General features: G+C 58.3%; 1 protein-coding gene across 3 annotated transcripts; it reads left to right on the top strand.

Annotated features, from left to right (window-relative positions):
* Window positions 1-8738: 8738 nt before the first annotated feature.
* LOC106853737 (glycine receptor subunit alpha-4) lies at window positions 8739-18856 on the top strand. 3 transcript variants are annotated; one of them, XM_088173321.1, is made up of 10 exons: window positions 8739-8826; window positions 11335-11468; window positions 11869-11936; window positions 12631-12854; window positions 12984-13066; window positions 13256-13396; window positions 13619-13695; window positions 13862-14011; window positions 14848-14952; window positions 15567-16019. In XM_088173321.1, the coding sequence occupies exons 1-10, from the start codon at window positions 8744-8746 to the stop codon at window positions 15828-15830; spliced, it is 1329 nt and encodes a 442-aa protein (XP_088029447.1). In that variant the 5' UTR covers window positions 8739-8743; the 3' UTR covers window positions 15831-16019. The 3 variants fall into 3 exon arrangements, with proteins under 3 accessions (XP_088029447.1, XP_088029446.1, XP_014732660.2); XM_088173320.1 differs by having other exon boundaries at window positions 13481-13695; XM_014877174.2 differs by lacking the exons at window positions 14848-14952; window positions 15567-16019 and adding an exon at window positions 17337-18856 and having other exon boundaries at window positions 13481-13695.
* The last annotated feature ends 1414 nt before the right edge of the window (window positions 18857-20270 follow it).

Below are 20270 nucleotides of genomic sequence, written 5' to 3'. Positions count from 1 at the left end.
TAAAAAAAGAAGAAGCTGGTAGAGGCTGTCAGAGGACAGGGGAGGCGTGCTGAAGGACAGACAGACAGGCCAGTGTTGCAGGATGATAGAGGAAAGGCAAGGGCTGCTCAGGAGAGGAGAGGCTAAAACCCCGTGTGAGGCTCAGCGAGGGCTGGGCAGAGGGTGCCAGCCTTGGCTGTGGGACCCTGAGCCCCCCAGAGATGCTCTGGGGTTCTCAGGACCCTCCCCAGCAAGCAGGGGTGCAGGCAGTGCAACAAAGCCCTGCTGGATACCCCGGGGACAGAGCCCTTCTACCTGGCACCAGCACTCACCTCCTGCCTGTCCACACTTTATATGGGAGCACAGAGGCAGCCAGGATGCCCTGACCAGCAGAGATGGCACCGAGATGAGCTCACCTCCCACGCAGTCACCCTTCAGAGAAGCTGAGCAGATGTCTGCCCTTCTGTTTCAGTGTCTCTGGCTGATGTTTCCCTCTGCAGGAGCATGGCTTTTTAAACCTACCAAGTTTTGAAGTTTGGAAGATCTTGTCCAGACTGTGCACTGTGCCTGGGCTCACAGTGGGTGGCTGCCATCCCCGAGGTGACACATGCAGGAGCTTCCCTGCTGTCCCCACACCTTTCACAGGCTGTCACCCAGGTGAGTGCAGGTGTTCAGGCTGTGTTTGAGCCTGGGGGGATCAGGGGCTCAGGAAGCTGCTGGCAGCAGAACCCAGGGTACACCCAAGACGTGCCAGCAGGGACACGTGCAGTGCCCTTATCCAGAGCCCATCTGGTGGGAGCACAGCCCAGGCACTGGAAGGCTTCCTGGCTGCTCACTGATCCTTTTATCCCCCAAACAGCCCTGTTATTTACTGCAGAAACTGGGGATAATACAGTGGCTCAAACAACTTTCTTAGTCTGGTTTCTAATTTCAAAAGAAATTCCCACAAAGCTTCTCACTCTGTGCAATGAGTCCCTCAGATTAATTACAGGTTTGTGGAGAAGGTGATTTCTTTTCCCCTGGCTCCTTTTCCAACAGATTTGTCTTTCACATCCACTGCTTTTCTCCTTGATTTTCTTCCTACTGGAGGGTAAACAGATGCCTCACTCTGATGTTTTCCAGGCTGTTCATTACTCTCTCACTCTGCCATTCATGGGGTCATATTCTTGAACTGTTCTCATTTACTTTTCAGAAAATCCTAGAAGGGAAAGACAAATGTCATCCTGCCTCCTTGGAGGGGATGGTAGATGAGAACAGCAAATACAGCCCTGAATTGCTTTGTCCCTGTGAAGCTGCAGTGGGGTCTGTACAGGGAGGGTACAGGCAATGCCAGCATCAGTTCTGGGTGTCCCCATTTATTTCTTGCTGCCCAAGGGACCCATTTGAAAAGAGACAGGTGAATTCATGTGCTTCCAAACAGTCAAGGAGGTGTTAATTTGACCCACACCTTCCCTGAGCCCACAGGAGGCTGAGGGATGCTGAGGGAGGTCCTGGGACAGTCAGACCAGCCCTCGAGCAGTGGAGGTTGTGCCTGCAGTGTTCAGTCTTGGATTCCTGCCCAGAGAGAGAGAGACCCTGTCCCTGTTCTTCCTTCTAGAGCCCAGGAAGATATTCCTCATGTCCCCATGCCAGCCCCAGTCCCCACACATGCCAGGGTGATGCCCCTCTCAGGGACCAGGGCACAGGGGCTGACCCAGCCTCTCTGAGCCCTCTCTTCAGACTGGCAGGATGCCCAGCAGGTGCCAAGTGGGCACTGGGAGCTAATGGCTGGGCTGGGCAAAAGGACAGCAGTGTCAGCCCCCAGGGTGGCATTACTGTCACAGCTTTTTGTGCCTGAGCCACAGGGACCGTGCTGTGGTGTTTCCTGGAGACCAAAGCCAGCAGTAGGAGCTGGAGGTGGGTGTGAGAGGTGCAGACATTCCCTACCTGGCACCCCCTGCCTCTCCCCGGGGCTGCAGACACAGGCAGCTCCCAGAAAATGCACTGGGGACAGCAGCCATAAAACCCTCCTGTGTCCCCTCCAGCTGGGAACAACCCACGGACACCACACAGGTTCTGGGGTGGCTCTGGGGACCATGGACTCATTTGTGGCTCCAGGCATTACTTTTCCTGAGGTGATGTCCCTGTGCAGCCCTCCCTGCATGGGGAATCAGCCTCAGCCCCTGGGGATGGTGAGGTGGTGACATGGGGACAGAGGACATGCTTTGCCAAGGTGCCACTTGCAGCAGGGGCTCCAGAAGAGACAGCACAGAGCCCACAGAAGTGGGAGCAGAGGATGGGGTGGGGATGAACCTGGGATCAGAGGAGGCACCATCCTCTGCAGCCACATGGCCAACACCCCTCCAGTGGCACTCAGCATGCTGTCCCCTCCCAGCCATGGCTTCTCTGGCACAGTGACATATTGCAGCTCTGTGGGATGCAGGTGCCCCCGTGGCAGCTCTACACACTGTCAATATTCCCCCTGGAACCAGCTGCCTGACCTGCTGCTGTTTCATCAGATTTGCATCTGAATAAATTTTCCATCTCCACCACAGTCCATGCTGGGAGTGGAGGGGAGTATCAGAGGGCACAAGGCACAAGGCCTGGTTTCTTATTCTTTCTCCCCTGCACTTGCCATCTGATGTATAATGTTCCATTTTAGTTCCGTTTTCCAAATTTACCCCTCCTGGGGGTCTCTAGTTGAAGACAAAATAAAACCAGTGCCATTCAATGAGGTGGGGGCAGGCAGCCTGCAGAGAATGGCACACAGCACAACCCCATGGTCTGCCCCTGGTGATCTCCTTCTCCTTTCCTGCTTGGAGACTGCTGGGGCTGAGGGCAAGAGAGCTGTGGAAGCCAGAACAGTGAACAGAGCTCATCAAACCCCAGTGCTCCTGCTGCAGGGAGAGATGTGCATCACCATGGCAACCGTGGCCAAGGATGCACAGAGCTGGTACCCCAAATGGGAAGGAGATTGGGGCACCATTCTGACCCTGTCCCCACTCCCCCACTGCCACCAATGCCCAGACTTGCTGAGGGATTGATTTGGCACAGCAGCTCGTTCCCTGAGGGGAAGGCAGAGGTTAGGGCTGAGGGGTCTTGCAGCGTCAAAGTCCAGTAGAGAGACATTGGAAATGCTGGAGGCAACCATAGCAGGGGTCAGGCCAGCACCCTGTGGAAGAGGGGTGTCCTCTGAGGGTTTTGGAATCTGTGCCAGGCTTTGCTGCTGTCCCCAAGAGTCTTGCTTGACACTTATCTAAATTAAATCTCCCTTTTCATCCTGCTGGCTTGCCAAGGTCACAGGATCAGGCAGTGCCATTGCTCCAGCCTTCCCTCTGTCTGCAGTTCCTTCCTCGCTTGCTCTATCAGCAAATACAACCAAAAGAGTCCACCCAAAGCAGGGCACCACCAGGGCTAGGAGACACAAGGTCTGCAGCCCATGGACAGACTAAGGAAAGTTTGGACCCTCCAGTCTATGTCTTCAGGCCAGGATAGCAGTCACTTTGTTGGACATGATGGGTGGGATGTACATAAAATAGTTCCTTAAGAACCTGCCATAAAATATCAGAAATATGTTAGACAGATGAGGATAAGCACCTGTTGATGAGGGGATGGTTTTGAAGAACAAGCACTGGACTCTTTTCTTTGATAGCTTTCAGAACAGCTGAAAGACCTCCCAGCCTGCAGGGAAGATGCTCAGGGGCTCCAGGATGCTCTGAGTTATCTGCTTGGAAGGGAAGAAGGGAGTAGGACTAAGCTGCTCCCCATAGCCAGGAGGGCACTGAAGTGGGATGGGGCTGACCCCACTGGGTCCTGACACACTGGGATTGCACCCAAGCCTCAGAGAGGGTCAACCCTGCCCCCTCCAGCCACCCACGCCAGTGTCCCAAACCCAGCTCCCCAGCAGCTTGGACACACAGAGACAGGTAAGTGACCTCTCAGCCCAGTGATGTCCACCCACAGCTATATGAAGGGTCTGGGGGCACATTTCCTTAGCACATGCAGCAGCCCCACAACTACAGTGATGGGCTGAGTCCTCAGGCCTCACTGCAGCTCGTTAGGAAAATGAGCCCTGTTACAACATCTCACCCCCTGAGGAGCTCCCAGATCAGCCTAAGTGATCCTCTGGGATCAGCAAAGAACCCAGTGCTGGGCTGAAACACAGCTCAGAGTGCTCACTGAGGATGCTCTGTCCCCACACAGTATTTTGGGGACTGATGGATGAGCAGCTGCATCTGGCACAGCCCTGGAGAGAGGTGCCAGGTCATCTGGAGCGAGAGGAGAGGTGACCTCTGCGCCTGGCTGCTCATGGAGCAGGAGGAGCAGCCCCATGGCTGCTGGCAGGGCCAGCCTAGCCGGCTGGTCCAGCTGCCCTTGGCCAGTCCCGCAGCACAGAGCATCCCTTCACAGCCACTGCACGCAGAGCCCACCCCCAGCACCAGCAGCTGGGGTATTTTTAGCCTGGAAAAGTGCCACAAAATCATAGAGCAACATTTTCTGGAGTTGGGACCAATGTCTCAGTTCACCTTGCAAACCTCTCTGGGTCATCCTGCCCTGCTTGGTGAGGCACCGGGTCCTGCTGGCGCTGCTGCATAAACACCAAGCCCCCGCTGGGGTTCCCAGTGCCACCTGTCCCCTCCTCCTACACCATGGTGCCACCTTCCTTTAGGAGCAGCTCCAAATAACCCTGGCAACCTATAACCTTCCAGGCCCCAGAAAGAGACATCCTGCCCTGTCCCTCTGGTGGCTACACCTTAACCCAGTGCCTGTTTGCCCTGCTAAGGAATGGGGGCATGTTTGGGCTCTCTGCCCATGCTCTGGTGCCAGTGGGGGCCCAGTCCTCCCACCAAAGCACCACTACAGTTACTGATCCGTTCACCATTTATTGCAATGAGATGATTTTTGCTTCTGCTGGGAAAGGAAAGCACCCACAGCCTATTATACAGCTTCTCCAGGGAAAGACAGGGACCAGCATGACACTGGAAAAACAGTGACATTACATGTCAACACAGCATCCAAACTGGGCTCATGCTGGGCAGCCATGGAGAGCCTCGGGCTGGCAGCAGTGCACAGCCACCCACAAGAATGTATTTTCTCCAGCATTAATTTCACACCCCATTAAATGCCTCAAAATGTTTGCTTTGGGGGAGTCTGCCTCCGTGTCCCCCCAGGGTGGAGGGGATGTTCTCTCCCTGAGTGCAGGCACGTGGGGTTTTCCTGTTTATTTTGCTGCTTTCCATAGAAACAGTGATGAGACTGTGCCTGCTCTCCCTTATTTTCACTGGTCAGAGGATTAAAAAAGGGAAAGGAGAGCTGACATGGGCCTAAACTGAAGTCAACAGAGGTCTTGAATCTTTCACAAGGAGTGCTTTGCTCCCCAGGGCTCATTAAGCATTTAAGCACTTGGCCCAGAGAAGTGCACAGCAGCCCTTGCATGCTGGCTGGCTGGGGTTCTACACGCAGCAGCTCTATTTCACACCTTGGTTTCTGCAAAAGAAAATCCCAGTCCTGGGGCAAAAGAGACAGGAGGATGTCCAGAGCTGGCTGGGCTGGCTGGGAGCCTTGGGAGAGGGGAAGGAAGTCAGGAGAGGATTAGGAGACAGGATGGAGGTGCCTGTGATGTGGTGCTTCCTAATTGCAACAAGCACAGTCTCCCAGAGCATCAGACTGTGCCTAATGAATTTCAGAGCTGTTATCCTGTCCTGGCCCATGTGCCAGCCCTTCACTGGTCTGGGGCTGAAAGATGCAGAGCAAGCAATGCTCCCAAACCAGGAGCTGCCTCTAAGCTGCTACCAAGCCCTCCCCAGAGCAGCTAACCCTGCAAGCCTGCTGGAGGGGTGCTGAAAGGGTTGCTCAAAGGCCACCACAAACCCTAGCTCACCTGAAGCTTCTGTCCCTCCTGATGCTTCAGGTCTTCCTGGTTCCATGGCAAAGGCAAATCTGTGCTTACTCCAAAGGATGAGCGGGAAGCAGCAGGATAACTTTGTGGTCCTATATGAAGAGCAAAGTGCACTCCTTCACCTGCTGTCTTTCCTCGCCCTCATCCCTCAACACAAATAGCACAAAGTTGGTCTTTATCCTGAAACTTCAGGCTTAAGCATCTGAACCTTTTCTCTGGAAAAAAGCCCAACCCTGTTTTCAAGGGGTTGAATTACTCACCCCCACCTTGTAACGGTGTTGTCTGCAAATACACTTCAGGGTTTCATTTATCAGACAGCATTAACTCTAGAGATGTAGCATTGCGGGGCTGAGCAGCAGAGAAGGGTTGGGGTACAGGCAGCGTGGATTGGCACAGTCCTTCTCCAGGCTCTGGAGCCAGGCAGATTTAAGGCATGTACATGTCTGGTCTCAAAGAAGCAGTTTGAGGTGAACTCAGAGACAGTGGAGGGAAAGGGAAAAAAGATATCCCACATTTCTCCCCATCTGAGGAAACCCAGTCTCTGTTGCCTGCATTTCTCATATTAGCAGAGCCTGGCATGGTGACAGGGACAGCTTTGGGGCAGGGACGTGGGGATCCCCCCGGGGGCTGCACAGGCTGGCAGCCACTGGACCAGAGCGTGGTCTTTGTCCCCTGCTCCTGCCTAGTCTTGCTGCCTCTGGGGAGAGCAGCCTCAGGGCAGCCTGGTGGTGGATGCTTGTCTCCAGGAGCCCAACGCTGACAGCTGCCTGCTGGCTGGAATCTTGACTATTTACAGAAGAACCACCTCAAGCTTTGATTTGAGGGACATGGGGGATAAACCTATTCGTGTCGCTCCCAAAAATCCCCTGGGCAGGATGAGGCACCATCCTGGGATTCCCTGGGCACTGCTGGGGCTCTGGTTCTGTAGCTCCTGCTCCATCCCCCCGACCCAGCCAGCAACAAATCAGCACTGCCTTCGCCCTCCTGGTGGGATGCTCGCTGCCTTCATTTTTTCAGAGCTTATTTTCAGCACAGTGCTGGCTGCCTGCAGAGCTGCAAGGCGGGCAGGAAGGCTGTGGCTGCAACATCCCCCCCAGTGCTGGCCCATCAGGGAGCCACTTTGGCTTCACCAGCCTCTCCAAGAGCCTTGTTAGCTCGGTCCCAGCGCCCTGCTGACCACAGCATGTGCACTCATGGCTTGTAGCTGGTTATCTTGAGCTCCCATGCTCATGGCCACCTGACAGGCTGGCCCCACAGCCACTCTGACCATCCTCAGCCCTTCAGCTGATGCAGGGACATCATGCCAGTGCCTCAGTTTCCCCCAGAGAGCAGAGAGGATGCACTGGCTCCCCTCCTCCCAGCAGTGTCAGGTCCGCTTAGCTCGGACAGTGTCGGGAAGAGAAGCTGTCACACAGTGTGTGTTTGCTCTGCTCCCCGGGGCTCTGCATTGTGCCTTGCGCCTCTCAGCACTGTGGAGCCGTAAACATTAATGGCAACGGTAATCAGAGGAGACTTGTCCCAGCTCCTGGTGCTGGGAGAGCCGATGAGCGGGGATGAGGACTCCTGCACGCTGCCTCGAGCTGGATACCGCCTCCAGCCCCCTCTGCCCTGCGCTGGACCAGGCACCCGGGGCTCGGCTTCACACAGCCAGCCTCCCTCCCTCTCACTGCCTTCCCACAGCAGATCCATTGGGGACCTCTCAAAGTCCTGAGCAGCCCCTCACTTGCCCTGGAGAGAGCAGTCACAGGGGGCATCGCGCTCTCCTTCTCTGCTGAGATCTTCCTCTGTGGACCCCGGCAGCAATGCTTTGTACAGCAGCTCCCAGACTGCAGTTAATACAAATACATGAGATAAGCCAGCCACAGTAGAGTGAACAGAAACCTGACTGACATATCTGCCAGGAATAATTTATTCTGCACTTTAATTTTTTTAAAATACTATTTACTTCCTTGCAAATTAATCACAGATTGCCTTGGACCAGAGGCGACTCTGCGGCTTGGCCGGGTGGCCTCAGGGGACAGGGCAAAGGCAACCGAGCAGCCCGAGTCCCAGCCCTGCCTTGGTTTAGAGGCAGCTCCCCTCCCTCTGCCTTGGTTTCCCTCTCCCTGGCAGCCGCTGCAGCTCCCGCATCACGCAGGCATGACTGTCCATCTTGTGTTCTCCGGGGAGCCCACCCAGGACAGTCTTGTCCATCCGCTGAGCCTCTGGGAAAGGCAAACGCAGGGGTCCCAGCAGAAGAGACCTGAGCTGCGGCCCCAAGGCCAGGCAGAAGGGTTTAGGAGCCCGATTTACCCCAGGCGCTCCCCCCATCCGACGGGCAGTTCCCCTGGGACACCTCTCAGCCCCTGCCCAGCCCTCGATCCCCGCACATCCCTCAGCCCCGCACATTCTCCGATCCCGGTACGGTTCTCGTCCTCCGAGCATCCCTCGCACAGCCATCAGCGCTGCCACATTCCCCAACCCCGGCGCATCCCGAGACCCCGGTGCGCCCCGAGACCCTCCCAAACCCCACAGGGCTCGCTCCCTCCCCCCGCCCAGGAGCCCCCACGGGGGACGCGGGGTTCCGGGACAGCCCGGGCCGGGCGGCAGAGGGCCCCGAGGGGACGGGGAGGAGGCGGGCACGGGCACGGGAGCCCCCCACCGCCGTGCCCGCCTCCTCCCCACCGCGGCGGGTGAAGCTCCGCCCGGCTCCCGGGGCCCGCAGCCGGACGGCGCCCACCCCGCGGCGGGCGCCCGGACTATGAGGAGCGGGACCGGGCGGGGGGCGGCGGCGGCAGCGGCGGCGGCAGCGGCCCCGGTGCGGCGGGAGCGGGAGCGGGGACGCCGCCGCCGCCGGCCGGGTCATGCCCGTGCGCCCGGGGCGGCGGGGCTGCGGGCTGCGGCGGGATGGGCGCGCTCCGGGCCGGTGCCCTCGCCTTCCTCCTCCTCCTCCTCCTCGGCTGCCTCCTGCCCCGGCGCGGCCCGCTCAGGTGAGCGCACGGCGCGGGTGCTCGGTGCTGCGCGGGGCTGCGGGACCGCTGCTCTCCGAGCCGCTCCCCCGGCACCTGGACCCCATCCCCCGGGAGCCGCGATTCTCCTCCGGCACCCGGGTATCACCCCCTCTCGGAGACAGATCTCTCCTGCGGGACCTGGGCATCCCCTTTCAGACAGGACGAGTCCCGGAATCCTTATCCCGACCCCCAATCCGGACCTGTCTCCGGGGCCTGATACCCCTGACAGAACGCTCCCAGCTCCTATCTGGACCTCCTGCCAATCTGGCCTTGCTCCCCATTCCCCAGGACCCTGACCCCGGCACCCCGGGAGACCCAGCAGACCTTCCCCCTGCAGTCCCCCACGGCACACAGCCAGACCCTGCCTATCCCCAGCAGCCCCTGAGGGTTCCCCTGGCCCCGGGCCAGCAGGAGAGTCTGGCCACCATGGGAAAAAGGGTGAGCTGAGCCAGGTGATAGCCCAGACAGCTCCTTCTCTGGTGCTGCAAAGCCCCTGAGATGTCCACATCCTCTCCTGGCTCATGGTGTTTGGGGGGAGGAGAGCTCAGGACAGTCCCTGACCCAGACCCTGGATCACTCAGGACAGTGCGGGGGTGCCCCAGGTCCCATGGGTGAAGGAACAACATTTGGCCCACTTGGCTGGAAAATCTAAAGCCCTCAGGTCCCTTTTCCATCTCTGTCCACCTCGGGTGTTATCTGGGACAAGGTGGGATGCAGGGGAGAGTGGGTCAGGAAGGGAGGGTTTAGAGGCTGCAGGACTCCTGGGCTGAGTACAGACCACCTGACCACTATGGCTGGAGCAGCATGGGGGGATTTGCAACATTTATGGCAGGGAGGAGTAAAACAGAATTGCTTCATATGTAGAAACTGCTTGTCTCAAGGCAGTGTTTTTAGGCAGACATCAGCATTTTCCAACCCTACCATCCACTCGCTCCACAGAGGTGCTGAGCTCCAGGGCCCTGCGGTGCCCAGCCCAGGGTCGGGGCAGAGGCCCCAGGGCAGGCAGTGCCTCAAGTGGGGAGCTGCAGGCAGGGGCTGTGCCCCAGGGCTGCGTTCCAGCATGGCCCTGCCAGGAATGCTGTGGGAAGTGGCTGCTCTCTGGGCATTTTGGCATCCCCCACGCAGGTCTGAGCATCACTGAGGCTGCAGATCCGCTGTGGCTCAGCCAGTTATCTGAGCCTCTTCAAGGAGCTACCTGCCAAGAGAGCCCAGGAGCCTCCCTGCCACGTGCTCCAGGGGAGAGCCCTCACTGTCCTCTCCTGCTGAGGAGGACATGGTTCACAGCTAGGTGGTAGGCAGAAGCCTCACTTAACTCCTTGTTAGCCTGGCCTCTTGCAGCCCTCCTCCACAGGCACCATACCTTGCTGGTGCAGCTCCTGGCAGGGAAAACCCCAGCCTTTTGCTCTTGATCAGGATGAATCTCAGGTACTCTTTGCTGCCCTTCTCCAATTAAAGGAAAACCTGCCCCACTGGAACATTTTGGTTGTGGCCATTTCTAGCTGGTAAGGGTGCACAGAAACCCTTCCAGGGTGAATTTCACCCCCTTGAAAAGAGGTTGGAAGAGGGACTACTGGGTTCCTAGCATCACCCTTTTCTTGTAGTGATGGGGTTGTAGCTCCAAGCAGGAGTTAGATCTACCTGGGCATAGACCTGGTGGAGTTATAAGGCAGCATGCAGCAGCATCAGCAGCATGCTCAAAGCTCCTTTTGTGTTCAGAGATCTCTGGCTAATTCCTCTCCATCGCAGCCACATGCCTGGCAATGTGGTGAGTGAACGTCTCTCACATTGTTGCTTGAAATTATCATTATAGACTGACGGGAGGAGAGAAGTTGGCAGGCTAAGATGCATTCACAAAAATATCCCCTCCAGAGTCAGTTTAAATAAATCTCCATCATCATTCAGAGCGCTGTGTGGGAGAGCTCATCCTCATGGCTGGTGTGGAGGTGGGCTTTGCTGCTCCTCTCCTGCCACATCTCCTTAGCCCCTGGCAAGTTGTCAGACCCCAGCTGTGCTCTGGACATCTCCTCACTCAGGCAGGGCTGTAAGTGTCCCCCAGCCCCTCCAAGCCATGAGTCCATGACAGGCAGCATGGGATTGTTTGCTCAGCAACTCAGGCTGGAGCTGTAGGTGGAACCTGAGAAGGAGCCTCCCTGCTTTCTCCCTCCAGCACTGGTTGTGCCCTGTCCCCACCATAGCCCTGGAGCCAGGAGGCACTGGCCCCTAGCCCCATGCCAAGGGACGTGGTGGAGCAGGGACAGGCAAAATGAGGGCATGTGACACTCAGGCTGTTGCAGGTGAGGGGAAAAGCCACCAGAATCCCAGCAGAAGGAAGGGATCTCCCCAGCATGCTGACTTGGCACTGGAGTGGATGCAGCACATGCACAGCCGCCTGCCCTGGCAGCTGAGTGTCCCCACGGGGTGCCAAAAGGTGCCTGCAGACCCCTGGTGCCAGCAGGCAGCAGCTAACCTGCCTCCTCTGCCCCACAGGCTGGTCTCAGGGAGGGAGGAGATTAAAGCTGGTTCCCGAAGCTCACCCCAGCCCATGTCACCCTCTGATTTCCTGGACAAGCTTATGGGACGAACCTCAGGGTATGACGCCCGCATTCGACCCAACTTCAAAGGTAAGAGGGAAGATGTGAGGGTTCCAAACCTGGCAGATCCACGCTTATGGCTGCCCAAACCCAGGGGCTTTGGGGCAGGACCCTGACCCACATCCCTCTGTCCCAACCTCCCCAGAGTCCCGGCTGCTCCTGCCAGCACCGTGTGCTCGCTTTGCCTGACAGCGCAGGCAGCTGTGGTGCCTGCAGGGCGTGCTGGGGTTCAGCCCCGCACCCCGGGGGTGGCTGCAGCGGGCAGGGGACGCCTGTGTGTTCAGCCATGCAGTGCATGCCAGAGCCAGTGTGCCCACGTGTGCCACAGCCGGTGTTCCAGCGTGTGCCCAGCCGGTGTCCCCGCATGTGCCCGTGGAGCACACGTGGCTCAGCAGCCGGTGCCAAGAGGAGGCTTCACGCTCTTTTCCAGGTCCGCCCGTCAACGTGACGTGCAACATCTTCATCAACAGCTTTGGTTCCGTCACCGAGACCACCATGGTGAGGGTTTTGCTGGCGCGGAGGGTTCTCCTCTCCCAGTGCCTCGGGGCTGGCAGTGGCTGTGCTGGGGAGCGTGTGGGTCCCAGTGCCCATGGCTGTGCTTACAGGGGCTCCTATGACCCCTTCTCTGGAGCCATCCCTTGCACCATGGTGGGGACATGCAAAGCCATTGCACATAGCTGTGGCTTTTCTGGGGTCAGCTAACACATGCTTGGCCGTGTGGGTCACATTCCCTGTGCCTGAGCTGGAAGAAAGATCCCCTCAAAAAGGTTACAGTGGGGCAGCTGGATGTAGCCCCCTGCCTCCTTGGGTGCATGAGGAAAACCTCAGAGGAAGTCCCAGGGCTAAAAATTTCCTATTTGTGCTTTTGCAAAAGCCTTAATATTATCAACAGGCCCACAGATCCATGTGCAGAATGCTGCAGACAGCAGTTACTGGTCTTCCACCTCCTTCTTCTTCTCTCAGCTACTGTGGCCTTGGCTTTTTAATTTCCCCTGGCTGTCAACAGCATGGAAAAACTCCTGAGCTGCCCCTGCTCCATGCTTTATTAGCAGCAGGCACACAGCAACAGCAGGGCTGAGCCTCAACGGAGGCAGCCCCTTCCACCTCCTCCTCCATCCCTTCCTCCTCCTCCTCCTTCTCCCTCCCCAGCACCACGGGGTGCTGGCAGATGACGTGGTGCCCTCTGTCCCAGGACTACCGTGTGAACGTGTTCCTGCGGCAGCAGTGGAACGATCCCCGCCTGGCATACCGGGAGTACCCTGACGACTCCCTCGACCTCGACCCCTCCATGCTCGACTCCATCTGGAAGCCAGACTTGTTCTTTGCCAATGAGAAAGGGGCCAATTTCCACGAGGTCACCACTGACAACAAGCTCCTGCGCATCTTCAAGAATGGCAATGTGCTCTACAGCATTAGGTAGAACCTTCCCCTCTAGTGCAGTGCCTGAGTGGGGAGGCAAAGCTTTCCTCTTGCCTCCCATGTGCAATTTTTCCCCACTGACTGCCCCAGCTCAAACAACCTCCTCCTTTCCTCTGCCTCCTCCAGGCTGACACTGATCCTGTCCTGCCCCATGGACCTCAAGAACTTCCCCATGGACATCCAGACATGCACCATGCAGCTGGAGAGTTGTGAGTACCTCGGGGCATTCAAGCTGTGCTTCATTTCCCTCTTCCCATCCCATCCCCTTCTATTCTATGCCATCCCAAGAGCTGGCAGCTCACTTTTTCTGAGGGATATAAGCAGGAAAAGGCAGTTGTTCAGGGTGGGGTTGAACAGGGTACATGTCCCCATCCCATGGCTCCCTACATCCCCTCCAGTTGGCTACACTATGAACGACCTCATCTTCGAGTGGTTGGAGGAGCAGGAGGCCGTGCAGGTGGCAGAGGGCTTGACACTCCCACAGTTCATCCTCAGGGATGAGAAGGACCTGGGCTATTGCACCAAGTACTACAACACAGGTGAGCACCCCAGGGACCTGCTGCCACCCCCTCACCATGGCCCACGGGTCCCTCTTGCCCATTGGGGCCGTCCTTCCTTACCAGGCAAGTTCACCTGCATTGAGGTGAAGTTCCACCTGGAGAGGCAGATGGGTTACTACCTGATCCAGATGTACATCCCCAGCCTACTCATTGTCATCCTCTCCTGGGTCTCCTTCTGGATCAACATGGATGCGGCGCCAGCCCGGGTGGGCTTGGGCATCACCACAGTGCTCACCATGACCACGCAGAGCGCCGGCTCCCGGGCCTCCCTGCCCAAGGTCAGTGCTGGCTGCACGCTGGGCTCCCCTGCTGCAGCCACCCAGGGACAGGGCCAGCCTTTTCCTGGGAAAAGCTGGGCCTGAGAGGGCTCCCATCCTTCTTGGCAGTGGGAGGATGAGCAAGGTGGGGGGCAGTGGGTCCCTGAGCCCCTTCTCACCCTGGCAGGTGTCCTACGTGAAGGCCATTGACATCTGGATGGCCGTGTGCCTGCTCTTCGTCTTCGCCGCCCTGCTTGAGTATGCAGCCGTCAACTTTGTCTCCCGCCAGCACAAGGAGTTCATGCGCCTGCGCCGCCGCCAGCGACGGCAGAGGATGGTGAGTCCCCCCCTCTCTCGTGACATCTGCTCATCCTCAGCCTCTGAGGGGACACCCCAGGGCTGCAGGGACAGTTTCTCAGCAGCCCCCAGGGCAAAGCTGTGTTCCATTGCCCCAGATGGCTCCTTTGGCACCCCAGAGACCCTAGGGCACTGCAGCACAGTGCACAGCACCCTTGGGTGCTTCAGGCTTTGCTTAGGGTGCTGTCCTTCTCCTGCTGGGACGTCCTGAGGCTCTGCTTCCTCTAAAAATGCAGAAAAATAAACAGTGAGGAGGGGGGAAAAAACAGGCTTTCCCCTTACCTGTAGCCTCTAACCCAGGCTCCTTGCTGTGTCATAGGGGTGACAGGGACTCACTGCTCCATTAGGGACCTGGTGGCACCCAGGGACAGGTCTGGGCTGCAGATGGGAGTGCAGCAGGATCTGGAGAGACAGGATGCCTCACTCATGGAAATAGTCCTCCCCTCTGTCAACCCCTCAACACAGGCATCAGGCCTGCAAGAAGCTTGGGGTAGGCATGTGGCTGCCTCACTCTCATTTTCTTGCCATAAACACTCTGTGGAGCACCAGATCTCTACGGAAGACATGAGTACACATACACACACACACACACGCACACCCCACACAGGCTCACCGTCTCCTGTGCAACCAAACCCCTTCAGCATGTGCTGAAGACAGATCCTGGTGCCAGGGCACACTTTTTCCCCCCTACACAGAGCCCCCTTCTCCCCACCATTCCCATCCTGGCACCCAGAGCCGCTGCCCCGGGGCCAGGGTAGAGCCCTCGGTCACCCACTGTCCTGTTTCTGTTTGGTGCACACTGCTGGATGCCAAAAGGGCCTGAGCAGCGGGACGGCCAGCCTGGAGTCCCTGCGGCAGCTGAGCAGCCGGCACAGCAGCGAGCACACCTACGCGACGCTCTCGCAGCTCTCCAGCTCCCGGGTAAAGCACGACCCTCCGGCAGCCCCCCGTGCTTCCCCAGCCAGCCTCACCCTCCCCTCCCCAAAACGAGTCCCCAGGAGCTGGCCCTGGGGGGGCCAGCAAGGGCCTGTGCAAGAAGCAGGCCAGTGATCTGCACAGAGTATGGATGTGGCTGCCAATTCCTGGGCTCAAAAGTTTTGAGAAAGGGATGGGGAATGGAGCAGGTTTCCCTGGAGACATCCCCACTCCGTGCCTTGGGTTCCCTTCTGTAAAGCAGCACTGGCACAGTCCCCTTTACTGAGGGTGAGAGATGCCGGGGCTGACTGATGGCTGCTCCTGGGCTGCTGCCCAGCTCCCCAGCCATGCCCACACCTCTGGAAGGGTGAGGGCTCTGCCTCCCTGCAGGCAGGTTCGAAGCACTCCAGCACAGGCAGCTGCTCAGGGCACATGGGCACTTTGCAGCTTGAGGCATAGGAAGAAGTGTGGGGCAGGGCAAGCTCCCAGGATGTTGGGGAGATGCAGGGGGTCAACCGCAGCTCCAGGGAGGAGATCAGGCCTGGTCACCCTCACCTCCTCTATACCATCACCAGCCCTTGGATGCCAGGAGAGGCATCTTTGCACCCTGCCTTTCACAGATGACTCCTGGAGATCAACACCCACCGAGCCAGGGCAGGGAGAGGGCGGCTCTGTCCAACCCAAGGACCATCCACTGGCTTAGAACACATCCAAGTGCAGCTGCCCTGAGATGGAGGCTGCAGAGCCACCCCAGGGTGCGGCTGGCACAGCATTGGATACAGCCAGGAGCACCTCAGGGTGCTGCTCAGTCAGAGAGGGGAGCAGAGCCCCACTACACACAGCTCCTGTGCCTGAGAAAACAAAGCCCAGGTTTCATAGCCTGAGGGCAAATCCCTCCCACAGATCACCCAAATCCACGCTCAGGAACAGGCTGGGCCTGCTGGCTTCCCGGGCTGGGGGAGTAGCTGCTGGTCCCCAGGGCACACAGAGCACTCCAACTCTCTCCACCCAGAGTGGCTGCAGGCACTCAGCCTGAGGCAGGGAAATAAAACTGTACTGCAAATGAGAACTAACCTCAGCAATCTGAAAAACTGCTGCTCTTCCCACTGTAAAATCTTGCTTAGCCTGTGGATTGCTGAGTTAAATAAAGATGCCAGGGTACAAACTCTGCATGAGAGCCCCCGTGCCAGCAGAGCACTTGCAGGGGCTGACCTCAGCAAGCAGCCTCTGTGTCCTGGAGGGCGGTGCTGGCCAAGAGATGGTGTTTGGGATCCCAAACAGCACCCAGATACAAAGTGAGGCACTGACCTGCAGCAGGCTTTGGATGAAGGGACCCATCACAACCAGATACAACACCAGCAAAGGCATAGGGGAGTTGAGCTGAGCCACAGAGACCAAATGAGTCCAGGGGCTCAGCAAAAAGCCAGATGTGCAGCCTGTGCTTGCACATGCCTATCCTTCATCAAATGTTTGCACACATAACTCTCTCCAAGGCTAAAAGAGCAGGACAAGGCAAGTGGGAAACAGTGCACAGCTGTTGATGGCAGGAGTGCAGGCACTGCTGGCCAGCCCCTGAGGCACCCAATCGGTGCCCTGAACAATGGCACTGGGCTGCAGCCAGAGGCTCTCACGGTAGTTTTGCAGCCTTGATGATGAACATGCGATTCCATGGGCACGTTGCCCTCTCTGCAGCCCTCTGCCAGCAACGGGAGAAAGAGGGTGAGCAAGGGCAGGAGAGACCAGCAAGGAGTGCAGCTCTCTGCTTCCCTCCTCTGCTGCAACAGGCAGTCTCTGCCCAGCAGACATGGGGAGAAATGAGGACCTGGGTTCTTGGAGGGGCTTGGGTGCCCTGCAAACCCTGGTGGTAGCCAGGTTCCTGCATCCCTGCCCTGTTCTGCCCCAGCGAGCTGCCCGTACCCTCCTATTCACCATCACAGTCACACTCCCACTCCACAGCAAACACAGCACGGTCACAGCACTGCCTGCACACCTCAGCTCCCCGCACCAAATGCACCCTGCACCCCTATGTGCCCCTTCGACCAGTTCACCTTCCATCCCTCTGGCTGTCAGTCAGGCTTCCCAAGCCCCAGAGCTGGCGCTGGGAGGAAGCTGGGGGGATGTGTGTCGGGCTGTCAGGGTGGGGTTGCCTTTGGATGCACCCTGAAACACATGCTGGATGAGAAGGCAGGGGCTCAGTGCTCACTCCGCACCCTGTGAACAGCACTGCCGGCCCCGTGCTCCTGCCTGCCTGGCTGGGGTTCTCTGACAAAAAACCCAGCCTCTCACAGGCACCCAGCACCGAGCACCACAGGGTGTGTAGGATGTGCAGCCTCAGCCCTGCAGCACCAGCACCCGTGGGTGCCCTGGCTGATGGCCTTTCCCTTCGCCAGGAGGAAGAGCTCAGCCGCGAGAGCCGCTTCTACCTGCGAGGCTACGGGCTGGGCCACTGCCTGCAGCCAAAGGAGGGGGCTGGGGAGGGCCCTGGCGTGTACAGCCCCCCACCAGCCAGCGCTGTGCTGCGGGAAGGGGAGAGCCTCCGCAGGCGCTACATCGACCGCGCCAAGCGCATCGACACCATCTCCCGAGCCGTCTTCCCCTTCACCTTCCTGGTCTTCAATATCTTCTACTGGGTCGTTTACAAAGTGCTGCGCTCAGAGGACATCCACTTGGTGCCCTGAGGCTGGAAAAGTATGACTGCCTCTTGGTGTGACCCCCCCCCACAGTGTGCCCAGGTGCTACAAGCTCAGCCAGAACTACATTTCCCTCTGTCCCGGAGCAATGGCACAGCTGGGCTGGGCCTCGGAGCCTGGACATGTGACAGCCCCCGTGTCCCACTGGATTCCGTGGTGCAAAGTGGGGGGATCAACAATCACAGGTCCCCATGGTCAGCTGGAGAGAGGGACCCCTCCTGCTTCCTGCATGGTGTCATCCCCAGGTACCCTGGGATGCTGTGCTGTCAGGGCACAGAGAAACAACTATTCCCCAGGAATGCTCTGCTGTTGGGGAAGCTCTGGGTTTCCAGGGGCACAGGAGAGCCCTGGGTACTTTGGCACAGCCAGTGGCCAGAAACTCCTCCAGAAAATCTTCTTCCAGAAAAATACCCTCCCCCTGTCCACACCTACCATGTTAGGCTGCTGCTTCTCCAGCCTGCATCACTGAGCTGTGGGCCCCAAGCAGCCAGGGATTAGGCTGCAGTCCTCTCCTCTGGCTTGGAGCTTGGCTGCAGAAAAAAGCAGGCAGCACCCCTGTCTGCACCTGGACTGTACGGGGTCCCATATGGCCCCCTAGCCCCCTGCCCAGCAATGGACAGGACCACCCCCAGCCAGCTCCAATGCACAGCAAAATAGCAGGCAGGGGATGCTGCCCTCCCTGCAGAGCTCAGAACTGCCCAGGGCTGCAGGCATGATGTGGCAGGGAGGCTCTGTTTGCTCCAAGGAAACGCCAGCCCTAAGGCAGGCAGCAGGCAAGCTCAGTCCTACTGAAGGGGCACAGATGGCCACTGCAGTCGCAGATGGGAGTCACTTGGCACTGGGGAGATAGCACTTCACTATCAGCAGGGTAGGGCCCACAGCCCATCTTCCAAGGGAGATTTTTTGGGATGAAAGCAGTGGAGAAAGCTTGGACAATCGTTTTGGAGGAGCAGGGTGAATGGTGGCATCCCCAGATGGCTGCATTCCTGCAGCACCACTGTGCCAAGAAGAGAGATGGAGGTGAAAATTGCCCCATTCCCCAGCCCAGCATCTGGGTGCAGCATCCCCTGGGCAGGTTCACCCCTAATACTCCTCCACTGGAGAGGAGAACAACTGGAACCCTGATGCGACAAGCTCAGCAAAGCTTCCAGCCCTCCAGACCTGGATACCCTCCATGCTTTGCAGGAAATAAAAGCAGCAGGTGATGTTTAAGTCCTCCAGAGAGGAGTGTGGTGATGCTCTCCTTTCCCTCTGCCCACAGTCAGCCTGGAGGAGGTTTCAGCCCAGCAAGCCCCATGGCGATGGGTGCAGGAGAGGGCCCAGAGTCTTCCAAGCAGGGCAGGATGGAAAATTTCATCCCTTTCCTTGAAGGCTGTGGTGCCTCTTTGGCACAGCAAGTGCTCCAGTGACCCACCTGCCATGGCAGAATGGACCCTGCACGGCAGGGGGACATGGGCAGGAGGCCAGCACTGTCTTCTGAAACCAGACCCAGCCAGAAATCCCCGCTGTGATCCCTGGCCTGGCTCCTCAGGCATCACTCATCACCCTCCTCCTCGCAGGACTGACTGGCAGCATCATCTAGCCCCTCTGAGCCCCTGGAGTCCCACAGAGTACTCGGCCACATGCACCCATTTCACAGATGGGACAAGCAGAGAACTGGCCCCAGGCCACCCCATGAGGGGACTGAGGGACCCACAAGGACAGGCTGAGCCAGCTCCATCCCATTGCCAGCACTGTGCATGCCTCCCCTGCCATGGGGCTCCCCATGGGGCCCCACCTTGTGTCCAGGCCAGACTTGCTTTTGGGGAGGCCCCATTTGGAGGCACCCTCGACTCCCGCAGCACCCGAGGCAGTGCCAAACAGGGAGGTACCAGTGTCCAAGCAGCACCCACAGGCACTGGGCGGCCACACTAGCCTCCAGCAGTGGTGGGTTTTTAAACAGCATCGATCTTCCTACGCAAATAAAGCTTTCTGGGATTTTCAGTGGTGCGTGCTGGGGATTTGTCTCTGCCAAGAACACTGCAGCCAGCTCCCACTCACAGTGTGGGGAGGGGACAAGAGCACAATTGCCCTGTGGGGACAGGAGCCCTGACCCACCACTATACCCGTACAAATATCATAACCTTTCCACGGGTGATTTTTTAAACATAATTGATGACTGTCACATTTAACTCCCACGTGGGAAATGCCAGGAGTGCTGGGCAGGAGACCCCTGCAAGTCCTCAGCCCTCATCACTTTCTCTCCCCACCCTGCTCTGTGAGGTGCCCCCCACAGTCACCCCAGCCCCTTTCCACCCATCCAGGCTTAGCCAGGGGACAGGACCCAGGATGAGGCAGAGGTGGGGCCGGGGGGGTTTCAGCTCTGCAGTGGAGCTCAGACACCAGAGCTTGTGCAGCATCCCAAGGGCAAACCTCCCTGCGTGGCCACTCGGCCCCTTCACTCCGGCTCGCTGGGCGGACGCCAACCTTACAGAACTGCCAGCTGTCCTGGGGGGCTTACGCCAGCCCTGCAGTGCCACCCGGGGCCGGGGCTTTTGTCCCCAGCTGGTGCAGGGGCGGGCAGAGCCTGCAGCTGAGGGCTGAGCACCCGAGCAAACATCAATCTCCCTCTGTGCTCCCGGCCAAGTTTCACAG

The sequence above is a fragment of the Sturnus vulgaris genome, chromosome 14 (assembly GCF_052056855.1).
Source record: "Sturnus vulgaris isolate bStuVul1 chromosome 14, bStuVul1.hap1, whole genome shotgun sequence".
Taxonomy (NCBI): Eukaryota; Metazoa; Chordata; class Aves; order Passeriformes; family Sturnidae; genus Sturnus; species Sturnus vulgaris.
Note: the sequence above shows the minus strand (reverse complement) of the source record. Positions and strands in the feature narration are given on the sequence as shown.